This window comes from Panthera leo, chromosome B2 (genome assembly GCF_018350215.1).
Source record: "Panthera leo isolate Ple1 chromosome B2, P.leo_Ple1_pat1.1, whole genome shotgun sequence".
NCBI classification, from domain to species: Eukaryota; Metazoa; Chordata; class Mammalia; order Carnivora; family Felidae; genus Panthera; species Panthera leo.
This window is the reverse complement of record NC_056683.1, coordinates 49,495,661-49,509,245: the sequence shown is the minus strand read 5'-3', so window position 1 is coordinate 49,509,245 and position 13,585 is coordinate 49,495,661. Positions and strand designations below refer to the sequence as shown.

At 39.1% G+C, this 13,585-nt stretch overlaps 1 protein-coding gene across 1 annotated transcript; it reads right to left on the bottom strand.

The window, feature by feature from the left end:
* Positions 1-8,928: 8,928 nt before the first annotated feature.
* On the bottom strand, positions 8,929-11,972 carry IL17A (interleukin 17A). Its single transcript, XM_042940386.1, has 3 exons — positions 11,946-11,972; positions 10,633-10,835; positions 8,929-9,166 (listed from the first exon to the last, which is right to left on the bottom strand). The coding sequence occupies exons 1-3, from the start codon at positions 11,970-11,972 to the stop codon at positions 8,929-8,931; spliced, it is 468 nt and encodes a 155-aa protein (XP_042796320.1).
* Positions 11,973-13,585: the final 1,613 nt, after the last annotated feature.

Genomic DNA, 13,585 nt, shown 5'->3' with positions numbered 1-13,585 from the left:
GCAAAGCCCCAGATGTGGGAAACTGTTATGCATGGCATTGAGTACTGGTGGTGGAGAGGGATAAAATGCTTTGGATCCTGGTGAGAGGTGGGCTGGGCGAGGTTATGGAGGATCATTTATGTCATGCAAGAGAGTTTGTGCTTTGTCATAAGGCATGGGGGAGTTGCTGAGAAGTTATCGGCATTGATAATGAAACATTTTATTCTATCTAGGTTTGCTGAAGGTCAAATAAGTTCACGTTATCTCTGTTCCAATTTGTTAGCAAAAAGATGACTTAAAATAATGGTTAATTTTGTCTGTCTCAATGTTTTCATGGTTAATTGTTAAGATTGCTTTCAAAGTCTTCAGTAATCTGGAACTTTACAGTTTTTCTTGCATGATAAACAAGATTGAATTCATTGGACATTCTAGGTCTTTTCCAACAGGATAAGATGTTAAAGCATTGATTACCAAACATGTTTGTACTTTTGACTTCTTATCACAGAGAAATTAAGGATATTTTGGTCTGTTGGAAAACCTGCTTTGTGCTTGATTCATGAATTTGCCCTCTAAAGATTCTGGTGTAACAGTTTACAATTGATTACTACTTAGTTTCCACTGGCGACTAGGGTTTCTAAGAGTTAAAATTATGCTAAATGTAGTTAAAACTGATGGAGACAAAGGAAACAACTCTATGTAAAAAGTAGGAGATGTGTAAGAAAGATATAAGGAATGGGAATACATTTTTGACGAAGGTAAAAGAAAGTAATTTTGTCCTAAGTGAGATGGATTGTTTGGAGAGAAATGACGGGACAAAATTTGAATGCAAAGGAAAGCTGTAGAAGGTTTGCGACCGGAAATCATTTAAAAAGGATTTTATGTGTGGTCAGGATGGACTCATTTAAAATGGATTTTATTTTATTTTTTTTAGGATGGACTAGGTTAAAATGGATTTTTTAAAAGATTTTTTAAAAAGTTTATTTATTTGAGAGAGAGAGGGAGAGAGAGAGAGAGCACAAGTGGGGAGGCAGAGAGAATAAGAGAGAGAGAATTACAAGCAGGCTCCACACTGCTAGCACAGAGCCCAATGGGAGGCTCAAACTCAGGAGCATTAAGATCATGACCTGAGTCAAAATCAAGAGTTGGAGCTTAACCGACTGAGCCACCCAGGTGCCCCTAAAATAGATATAAGTGTAAAATTCTGCTTTTCTGTGTTGAAAAAAAAAAGTTTTCTTGGATTGTTGGTCTGTTCCTGAAAATGTAAACAGAGGTCTTTTCTCTTTTGTCAGCCAGAAAACCAAAGCTTGTGTTTTGTCTTTGTCAGGTCTTTGATTACTTAGTTAAAATTTCTCAATGTTAAAGGAGCTAAGTTTTGCTAACAACTATATAATCCTACATATTTGCCTTTGGAATCTCTTATTGCCACCTTGGTTAAATAAATAATTAAGGTTTAAGTTTTATAATGATCTATAATCCTCTTCAGGCATGTGCTTTATTTTTTTTTAAATTTTTTTTAACGTTTATTTATTTTTGAGACAGGGAGAGACAGAGCATGAACGGGGGAGGGGCAGAGAGAGAGAGGGAGACACAGAATCTGAAACAGGCTCCAGGCTCTGAACTGTCAGCACAGAGCCTAACGTGGGGCTCGAACTCACCGACCGTGAGATCATGACCTGAGCCGAAGTCGGACGCTTAACCGACCAAGCCACCCAGGCACCCCCAGTCATGTGCTTTATAGCTTTCTAAGGTTTTAACAAACTTTTCCAAGATTTAAATTGTAATGAAGTCTTTTTGATCAGTTAGGTCTTTTTTTGGTATGTTAAGTTACTCTGGAAACACTGACAAACAAATAATGGTAAGCTTTAGGGTATATTGTTTGGGTAAATGCTATAACTGCTCAAATATATGTGCAGTTCCTAAAGTCTTAATATGTTTTGGTGTAAGTGATATGCCCCGATTCGAGAGACCCCCGAAAACAAACCACCAGAGTCCAGAGTCAAAGCCAAGTGGCAAGGGTCGTTTATTGCAGGTTCGAACCCGGTCCTCCACGCACTCGTTGCTGGTGACGCTAAGAGGCCCTGAGCAAGGATCTTACAGCTTCTTTTATAGACAGGCACAAACAAGTTAGGGATATTTTTTTGAGGTTACTGAGCTGTTATTCGTTGACATTTAAATTTGAACGCTCAGCAGAACTTGATTGGTTCCCGCCTTTATTTCAAACCACAACCGGGCACGCCCTGGCTGGTTTCGGGAATGGTGGGGGGGGGGGGGGGGGGGAGGAGGTCTTTTCTTTGCAGTTGTGAGTACACCTGGTAATTTTTCTCTTAGTCTCTCATAAGGTCATCACTTGATATTCTGATTATTGAAGTATTATGTGTCACAGAAATGACTGGATTACCTCGTCAATTGCATCATAATGAACTCTCATATTACATTGTTACCCAAGTACATTTTTGAGTCATTTATTTATAGTTACTGTTCTGAAGCTCTTACAAAACGTGTTTCATCTTCAAGGAGATTTATAAAAAGGACCTTTAAGATAAATACAGGAACTTGAGATCGTTAAAATCCTTAAATTAAAATGAGTAAGAATTTCCAGAACTAAAAAACTGCATTCACTGAACAAAAATTAGGAATATTGAACTAAATGAACTGAGGGGGGCACCTGAATGATTCTGTTGGTTAAGTGTCCAACTCTTGGTTTCAGCTCAGGTCATAATTTCGTGATTTGTGAGTTTGACTCCCACATCTGGCTCTCTGCTGTTAGAGTGGAGTCCACTTGGGATCTTCTGTCCTCCTCTCTTTTTCTGTCCCTCCCCTGCTTGCTCTCTCTCTCTCTCTCTCAAAAACAAATAAAATAAAAATTTAAAAAATCAGTGAACTGAGGAAGATTATAGTTTTTGTGACACTTGCTTTAAAGTATTGCTGGTTCTCAGAATAGAGAACCCAGAAATGCACCCACAAATGGATGGCCAACTAACCTTTGACAAAGCAGGAAAGAATATCCAGTGGATAAAAGACAGTCTCTTCAGCAAATGGTGCTGGGAAAACTGGATAGCAACATGCAGAAGAATGAACCTGGACCCCTCTCTTATACCATACACAAAAATAAACTCAAAATGGATAAAAGATGTAAACATAAGACAGGAAGCCATCAAAATCCTAGAGGAGAAAATAAGTAACAACCTCTTTGACCTCAACCACAGCAACTTTTTACTTGACATGTCTCCAGAGGCAAGGGAAACAAAAGCAAAAATGAACTATTGGGACCTCATCAAGAGGTCATTAAGATAAAAAGTTTCTGCACAGCAAAGGAAAGAATCAGCAAAACTAAAAGGCAACTGATGTAATGGGAGAAGATATTTGCAAATGACATACCAGATAAAGGGTTAGTATCCAAAATCTATGAAGAACTTATCAAACTCAACACCCAAAAAACAAATAATCCAGTGAAGAATAGACACTTATCCAAAGAAGACATCCAGATGATTAACAGACACATGAAAAAATGCTCAACAGCACTCATCATCAGGGAAATACAAATCAAAGCCACAATGAGATACCACCTTACACCTGTCAGAATGGCTAAAATTAACAACTCAGGCAACAACAGATGTTGGCAAGGACGTGGAGAAAGAGGAACACTTTTACACTGCTGGTGGGAATGCAAACTGGTGCAGCCACTCTGGAAAACGGTATGGAGATTCCTCAAAAACTTAAAAATAGAACTACCCTACAACCCAGCAATTGCACTGCTAGGTATTTATCCAAAGGATACAGGAGTGCTGATTCAAAGGGGGCATGTGCACCCCAATGTTTATAGCAGCAGTATTGACAATAGCCAAAGTATGGAAAGAGCCCAAATGTCCATCAACTGATGAATGAATAAAGAAAATGTGGTGTATACACACACAGACACACAGACACAGACACACACACACACACACACACACACACACACACACACAATGGAATATTACTCAGCAATGAAAAAGAACGAAATCTTGCCATTTGCAACAACATGGATGGAACTAGAGTGTTACGCTAAGCAAAATAAGCCAGAGAAAGAAAAATACCATATGATCTCACTCATATGTGGAATTTAAGAAACAAAACAGATGAACATAGGGGAAGGGAAGCAAAAATAAGATAAAACTAGAGAGGGAGACAAACCATAAGAGACTCTTAAATACAGAGAACAAACTGAGGGTTGTTGGAGGGGTGTTGCATTATGGGATGGGCTAAATGGGTGATAGGCATTAAGAAGGGCACTTGTTGGGATGAGCCACTTGTAAGTGATGAATCACTAAATTCTATTCCTGAAATCATTGTTACATTGTATGTGAACTAACTTGGATTTAAGTTTTATCTTATTAAAAAATTTTTTTAATAGTGTTTTTATTTATTTTGGGGGAGGGACAGAAAGAGAGGGAGACACAGAATCTGAAGCAGTCTCCAGGCTCTGAGAGGTCAGCACAGAGCCTGATGTGGGGTTTGAACTCATGGACCAGACTGAGAGATTATGACCTGAGCTGAAGTCAGATGCTTAACCGACTGAGCCACGCATGCTCCCCAGATTTAAATTAAAAATAAATAAATAAATAAATAAATAAATAAATAGATAAATAAATAAATAGATAAATAAATAAAGTACAAAGAAAAATAAAGATAAAAAAATAAAGTATTGCTGGTTCTGTAATGTTTGCTCTTCTAGATAAAGAAAATTTTCTTTTAAGATATCTGTGACACACAGAAATGTGATAAAGTATTTATTTGTAAATAAACTGAAGTGTTTAACTTTTCTGTCTACCTAAACCCTCTGAAATTCAAAAACTCTTAAGTGAGTATTCTTTCTTTCATGGCCATTACAGTTACTTGCATAAGTTCAATAAGAATATGTTCTCCTTGAAACAGGATACCATTGGAAATACTGGTTATTTTACCAAGTCTTTGGAATGTTATTTGAGAGACATGCATAGACTCAGATATGACCATATAGCTTTAGGGAATGAAGATTGACTTTTTTGAAGCATCAAACCAAGAAAGCCCTTTGGAAATGTTGGCCTGATACCTTGCTTAGAATTCCCAGCAGCTTTACCAGGTGAGTAAAGAATGTCACTTTGTGGCAGGTGCAGGGACCTCAGCATATTTAGGGACCTTGAGAAGAGGAATTCGTCTAAATCAGCAGGTATTTCAGGCATGTATGATGGCAAGTACTTCTCTTGGTTTCTGGCCTGGAGAGGCTACTAAACATTTAATCTAGATTCTTTATAAAAAGTTTCAGCAAAGCAAATTGTGGAAGATCTATATGAACAATTGCTGTTCTTGCTGAGCTTATGTAAATAATTATGCCAAGTTAAAACTTGACTTGTTTTGCAATTGAATTAGTCTTGATTTGGCTATCTCTGGAAATGAGGGTTTTTAGGGAGAAAAGGTATGCACCTTTATGGATGTTAAATTTTAGCTTTGATTGTGTATAAATGTTTGTTTGCCTAAACTGAACAACCTGAGGTAAACTTCAGAAAATTTGTCACAATAGCACAGGTATGGACAATCTTCTTGCTTGTTATTCTGTGGGGATAATAACAGGACCCCACGGGCATATGCGTATTTAAACAACTGAAAAATGGGATGGATTCCCCCAAAAATTGTATATGAAAAGCCTTTTCTCACCATAGATCTATCAATAGATAAAGACTATTGGAGGTCAGGTTAATTCATAAATTTCTAAGTGAATATGCAAACCATATCTTCCCTAAACCTGATCTGACAGTTGCTAGAAACCCACCCCATATAAACCCAGGAAGCATGGTTCATTTAAAGGATTAAACGTTTAATAAAGCAGGGGATTTAATTCCAAAATGGAAGGGCCCCTACCCGTTCTTATTATGTATTCCCACTGCATTAGAGTTAGAGGGGCACTCTTCATGGGCTCATATCAAGAATTAAACTTGTACCTCCTTCACAGGAAATCAATGAACAAACTAATGTGCCTTCTTATTCCTGTGAACCTCAAACTTCTCTTCAAACAAAAATAATGGCTGTACCTTTCTTTTCCATTCTCCTTTCTCCAATTTATCCTAATAATTCCTTCTTACAGTGGGCCATTCAAAAGGATCACCACAGACATTTGAATTACAAACCAGAAAACCCCATCTGATTCCTCCTACCTGTTCCAACTCCATCCGAAGACGCTTCAAGCCCGACATCTAAGAATCTTCTCATTGGCAGACACTGGGTTTGTAATTTACTCTATCCATTAACCTATATTTTTCTTGTTTCTGTAAAAGTACCTCTTATTAATTACCTAATTGCTTACTAAACAAAACAGAGTCTGGGGGTAGTCTTATCAGTAGCCTAATCTCCAGGAATTCCCTATTGTCTTAATGTTAATGCTTTGCTAGAGAGAAAAACTACTTTAGCCTGACAATAGCTAGGCCTCTGGTAATCTGTGAGTTTTCTTTAGGATATGAAAATCCCTTTAAGAAACTTCCTCTTGACTTTATCTCCCCCAACTCCATAGTATATAACCAGTGCAGCTTTCTGCCCATGGGTGCTGTCCCCATGCTTTAATAAAATCACCTTTTTTTGCACCAAAGACATCTCACAAATTCTTTCTTGGCTGTCAGCTCTGGACCCCCACTACCACTCCAAAACCCCATCAGTTGGACTGGCCTGAGAATTTCCAGAGGCCTCCAGAAGTAGGGCAGTGTGCTGGGCTATGATGCGGGGACAGGGTGATGAAACCTGAAACTACTCTGGAATTGAATATGATTCAGTTTTTATTTTACTTGGGCTCATCATTTCTCATACTTGAAGTTTGTTTTGCCTCCATTGGCTTTTTTCTGTGTCCTGGGGAGCGATGGATCAGAGGCCAGGAGCAGGAGGTTAGTCCTGGGGTGTGGCCTGAGGAAGAGAAAAATATTCCTCTCTAGATCTCTAGTTGGCATTAATCTTCAGAAGAAGCCTGAGTCTGGGGAGAGATTGGAGATTCTAGTCTGGAAACATGTCTTCTCCCAACACTCCCTCCTTCCTGTCAAACTGTCTCAGGATTCTTGACCTCAGTGTCCAGGGTGACTGGTCTCACCGTTTCCAAGAATCAAGAGGTAGACACACAATAAAATGAGCAGCAGGCAAAAGTTTATTAGAGTATAAGATTAGAAAGTAAGATTGTATGAAAGCCCTTTTTGCAGAGAGGGAACATTTGAAAGTGAATGCCTGTGAACTATAGGCAAGGGACTTTGTTTTATAACGTTCCAGTCAACCCCCCTTCCCTTCTCCCTGTTCCGTCTCAAGTTCTACCCTTATTGCCTAGGTAACTCTAAATGCTTAGTTATTCCTTTTTAATTAGCTCATTTCCATTGTATGAGGGGTAGTCTGTGGTATGAGGGGTAGTCTATGGCCATACCGTTACTTGTGGGTCATATGTTTTATAGTCTACTAACTTATTTTTAGTTAGGTCTTTTGTCAAGTTCCTGAGGGGATTCTGAGGGGGAGTAAGTAGTGTCAGTTACATTCTTTTTTTTTTTTTTTTTCTAAATGTGTTTATTTATTTTTGAGACAGAGAGAGACAGAGCATGAGCAGGGGAGGGGCAGAGAGAGAGGGAGACATAGAATCTGAAGCAGGCTCCAGGTGCTGAGTGGTCAGCACAGAGCCCGAGGTGGGGCTCGAACTCAGACTGTGAGATCATGACCTGAGCTGAAGTCGGATGCCCAACCGACTGAGCCACCTAGGCTCCCCAGTGTCAGTTACATTCTTAAGAAAAACCTTAAGCCTGAGGGAGTTTGCTTTTGGTCAGAAGCTCCCAGCATGGTTTTAAAATATGTGTTTTTCTCCACTTGGGGACCTCAGGTCATAACCTTTCTCTTTCTGCCTATTTTATCCTAAGTTTTCCTGTCCTAAAATCTCAGGTAATAGTTTTGGGAGGGTCTTGTCTTTTCTCGGTAAGATCTTTAATAATGACGGGCCCTTTTCCCAGAGCTATTACTTTTATTTGCTAAATTCATTTTGGAATGTTCGTGTCCACAGCATGGGCTAATAGTACGAGAGCCTCAGTCCTCTATTGTCTGGAAGGCTTATAAAATTGAGTACTTGAACTTGGGGTAGATGGGATGCTATTACTCAAAGGCATGCTTTGTTTTGCTCTTTCGGCAAATTTCCATACTCTTTCAAATGGGAAGAGCTGAGCTCTCTGAAGTACGGTTAATGAGAAAAAATAAGGAAGCAAATTTTCTCCCAAACTTTATTACAAAAATTTTTTATTACAGGGGTTTAGCAGAGCAGAGTCAGACTTTGCCATCTCTCTTGTGAAACCTCAATAATTTACAAAATTAAGTTAATAAATATGAAACTAGGTTTGTTTTTTTTTTTCCAGCCATCTCATGCATTCCTAAGACACAAAGAGGAGAAACTCCTGTATCCATATGTAATACAAAATCAGAAATTTTTCAAATGCCATTTAACTCTCTGTAGGATTTCCCTAGACAGAACAGGTAATCACATTATTTCACCTTTCTCTAAAGATTTAAGAAACATAAATAGATCCATAAATAGTTCATATAAATAAAAGTTTTACCTTTTAAATAATAAATTCCCAAGTCTGAAACCTTGTCTTAAATAAAATACAAAATAAGGCATGTAATTCATTAAAATGGAATCTTCTACCCCAAAGTTATCTCAGGGTCTATTAAATACACAAATAACTTAAAGCCCTTAGAAAAGCAAACAAAAAGTAAATTGTTAGTCAAAACTCCCATCTTTAGGGAGAGGGAATGATTGTTCAGATTCTATCTCTGGACAAAAGTGTTACCTCTGAAACTTCAATGGATGAACTAGTTTAAGTTTTGCTCTTTCGGCAAATTTCCCTCATGAGTTTGGTCAGAAATGGGGCTGGGTCTACTCCCCAGAAAGCCTAACTGATCTGGGAGCTGGGGCTAGACAGGAAACTCTTATACCACGTGGCGAACAATGGGGGTGACACAGGTGCAGCCCACAGTCACCAGCATCTTCTCCAGCTGGAAGGAGTGGGGACAGTGCCGAGACTCCCTTCGCAGAACCAAGATCTCCTGCTGGATGGGGACGGAGTTCATGTGGTGGTCTACCTTCCCTTCAGTATTGACACAGCCCCAGTGGAGGCACTTGGCCTCCCAGATCACAGAAGGGTATCTCTCGGGGTCCTCATTCCGGCTGCAGGGAGACAAATGTAAGGAAGAAAGTGAATACCTGGTAAAGCAGCAGGAAGGAAATCAACTAGGGATAGACAAAGGGAGGCAAATTCACAAGGTGACAAATTACAGGCACTGCAAATTCCCTGAGTGCTGCCAGTCTGAAAAAAACAGTTTGGGGAAAACTTAGATTTTTAAGCATGTGAAATGTTAAGGAATAGCATGATCAGTGTTTCCCAGTTTCTTTGAAGAATGAACCAAATAAGATAGGCTGAGACTGCAGAAAGGATTTAAGTTTGATACAAAGGATGATTTCTTAAGGTAAATCTGATAGACAAAGACCAACGGAATCATTTAGAAATAAGATAGCCATTAATCTCACTTCATGAAGTCTATCTTTAAAACAGGGAAGGCATCAAAATTTTATCTGACAGCACAGTCATGGAACAGAATCCAGAGCTGACTTGAAGGGCTGGAAACAAAAGCTGAAGCCCCTCTAAACCCTTCTCCCCCTCTCTCCTCTAGCTGAGTGAATGACCTGCTTTGACTTTTGAACTATTCTTAGTAATGGGAGGAGAAGAAACCCCACAGTCAGGTGAATCTATAGGCACCATGTAACTGAGGCTTATTTGCATAAAATCGAATCACTAAAAAACATTTTGTATCTAATCTTTATGGGGTCAAATATTAGATATACTAATGATCAGCAAATATAGGTCTATTGGTGATGTAAATCAAAACTATCTAACTCAAAAAGGGGTGGAAATACCCACCATGTTATTTTCCCCACTAGGATTCAAACTATCTTAACCCATTGCTAATATGACCAAAAAAAAGGAAAAAAAAAGGTACAAAAATCCAAGTTAATTACTAGCAATTTTCAACCAATCATTTAAATGGTAGTTCTGGTAAAAAGAATTTAAGCATTAATCTTCTATGATACATTTCTATTTTTTTAAATAAATAAACAATAGGGGCACCTGGGTGTCTCAGTTGGTTAAGCGTCGGACTTGGTCCCAGGTCATGATCTCACGGTTCCTGAGTTCAAGCCCTGCATCAGACTCTGTGCTGACAGCTCAGAACCTGGAGCCTGTTTCAGATTCTGTGCCTCCCTCTCTCTCTGCCCCTCCCCCACTAGCACTCTGTCTCCCCTGTCTCAAAAATAAATAAACATTAAAAAAATTTTTTAAATAAATAAATAGACTTAGTGTGTCCTAAATATTAGAATAAGGACCACCATTAATTTGGGTGGGTTTTTGGTGTCAGTGACAATGAAATCTAATGGATAGGTGTTCTCTGGGAGAGGTGGTCCTGCGCTCTGTCAAAGAAGTCCATAGAATGTCATTTGAGAATCATTGCTTTGCACAATGGCCCTTCCAAATCTGACTCATGATTCTAAGTAAAATCATCCTCAGGGTGATGTAACTGGCAGTCTGATGCATAAAAGATAGAACAATACAGAGATTTTTATCTGGCGCCATTACGTACTGCAGGCTCCACGGTGAAGTGGATCGGCGGTAGTAATCCAAGGGCCTTCTGGAACTTTTATTCCCGTTAAGAATATTCAAGTTGACCTTCACATGCTGAGGAAAATTCTTGTCCTCGGTAGTTAGGCATCCTGGATTTTGTGGGAATGCTATTCCTGTCCTCACTATAGCCATCAGACAGAGCAGCAGCAGCAGTGATGGGAACTGAATGGGAAAGAAGAGAGAGGTGGGAGATTGGATTAGCATGTGGTTTTTGTTAACAAGTTGTGATGATTATTGTGTTCCTAATCATAGAGAGCATACTATGTTCTAGGACAATCTATAATAAATTTTCAGATCAGTTAGATGAAAAACTGGTATGACCAAAGGTTAAGGTTAAGACCACGGAGTGTTAACCAGTCTTGAACAGCCTTCCTTGGACTCAGAAAAGACACGTTTTTACCGATTGGCAGTAATTTTAGTAAAAGATGGCAAGTCATCATGCTGTTGGTACATGCATCTCTGTCAGGTCACTGGGGTAATAATGGCCTTGAATTTCTGGGAGGAAATTGTCTCCTGAATGATTGTTTTCTGTCCTAGCATTCTGTGAAATCCTATGTGAAGTCAAATGTTCCCCTTAAAAGAAAGGGCTGTAGAAAAATGTGTGTGGTATCAGTATTCACCTGAGAAATGCTGGGCAGAGACATTCAACCCCAAACTGGCCCCCTCTCCCCCTTACGTTTTCTTATGTATATTTTCCAGTTTTTCCAAATGTACATATATTGATTCTGTAATCAAGTTAGGTTTCAAAAGATGCTTTAAGTTAAATATTTCAAAAATATAAAGACTATTTGCTCTGAACCATAGTAACATGTGTCTCTATTAGAATAAATAGGTTTGGTGTATGAGACTATGGTGTAATAACAGGATAATGGGAAGGAAATTCAGTCCTGCAACTAATTAAATCCTCAAGGATGGCCTTCCATTTTATTTTGGAATAAGAAAAATGCTGTGGCAGAATTCTATCAAATCCCTTGTACTCAGAAAAGCAGATTTATAATAAACATTCCTTCTCACCACACAGCACCATGTGACACTTCTCATGTGGTTTAGCCCCAATCTAGCTATCTTTCAGTTTTAATCTCATCTTTCAAACTGATGTGTATCAGTCCTTGAAAATGCTATAAAGTGGATGAGTATCTACCAAAGCTTTCATTTCCTATCCCATATATGCAGTATATCTCCATGGTTAGAATCCAGAATTTCATGGCTGCATTCCAGAAATATTATCTGGTCCAAATAAGCAAGAGCATTGTATGTCAGTGCAGGACTCACCATGGATGAAGTTGTCCCAGGAGCCATTGTAGTTTCTTCCACCTAGCTGGAGAAGGATGAGATTGTGCCTGCTGCGAGATGGATAAAATGTAGCGCGAGCTTCTCCCTTTTTATAGGACTTTGCTCCTCTGTGGTCACCTACGTTGGTGTGTTGAAATGGGTTCAAGGGTGACACCATTTTAGTGAAAAGTTCCATCCTCAAATGAGGTCAGAGAAGAACCTCCCCTTCATGACGGGTAATATCTACCTCAGAAGAAAAACGGAAAGGCAAAAATTCATGTTTCGAAAGATTCATGTCTTCTCTTTGGTCTTCAAGGAACTGTTACTTGTCAGAAGCTGAACAAAGATGCTTTACTTATGAGCTGATATCATTTATTTATGGCCATATATGAAGCTGCCGTAAGAGCTATGCTTTATTTTAATGGCTCATGGGAAAATAAATGTTTGACACAACGTTCAAGACTTCTGGTATCATGTACCTTGCTTTCCCATTTGATAATTCCTTTCCTCACCAGATTCACTACCCAGATATTGTGGAGGCCATTGTAGAAACTACTCAAGGTCTCACCATATAAACAAACAATTGAAAAATGAATAACTAATTTAATGATAGGAGGATATATTATTTCATTACATTAACACCTTCTTTGTTGAATGTTTACTCTGATCAGGAAACTAATAATTAGGTTCAAGAGACATGAGCTTTACTATTAAAGGCATGTCTAACACTGCATGTTACCAAGCAACTTGTTAACTTGTGCAATTCTTCAGGAGGAGTGAGATACATATGAAGGGTGAAGGAGTATAGCCATACAAAGGAAGGAGTTGAGAATGAAGATAGGGCCTGAAGAAAGGTGATGGAAGTAGAGATAAGGATGGCAATGGAGAGTAGAGAATGACAGGAAGGGAAAGGAAGAAAGAGGAAGGATAAAAATGAAAAAGAGAAGGAAATGGTTCTCTCCTTCCTTTTCTCTTCAGTGTAAATTAAATGACTTCGATTTCAGGTCCTCGAGAATAGCTCTCCCTTAGGAACAATAAAGACTAGCATGGGGATGATAAAGATGAGGGGTCAGGGGGTACAGATGTGTCTGACCACATGTCATCCTCTCTCTGCCCCCTCTACCCAGTGAAGTGAATGATGGCTCCCAGGTCCTTGCAGCTGGTATCTCATATTATACATGATAATGTAGCAGTGCTCACTAGCAGTTCTAACTCAACAATTGGGGTATATAAGAAGTCTGCTGGACCTTGGGCCTGTTTGCCCTGAGATCCATTCCTCCTTGCTCTGCTCTATTCTGTGTCTCAGAGGATTGACCCCAAAAGCTGTTTTCTTACTCTTCTATCAGCTGATTTCCAACCAGATTCAGCCAAGGGGAAATTGGACAGAAGAGTGGGAATGGGGAGAAGCAAAGGGGGGAAGAACAAAGGGTACTTACTATGTCTTCTGGAGCAGTGCTTGTTCTTTTTATCCCTCTAGCCTTAGGATGGTAGTAGCCTCTGATATCAGTCTCCATTATTATGGTAACCGGTTCCTTGTATTAAATTTCTTCTATTGCAAATGCCTGAAGTCACTTCTGTTTTCTTGGTAGACCCTAAGTGATCAGTAAGGGAGGCCACGAGCAGCTGATCTCAGTGGCAAC

Excerpts from the sequence above, each read along its gene's own strand:
- IL17A (XM_042940386.1), bottom strand. The coding sequence starts at position 11,972 with ATGGCTCCTGGGACAACTTCATCCATG. Across the intron at positions 10,836-11,945 it reads CTGGGACAACTTCATCCATG|TTCCCATCACTGCTGCTGCT; the intron begins GTGAGTCCTGCA and ends TTTCCCATTCAG. Across the intron at positions 9,167-10,632 it reads ACTTCACCGTGGAGCCTGCA|CCGGAATGAGGACCCCGAGA; the intron begins GTACGTAATGGC and ends GTCTCCCTGCAG.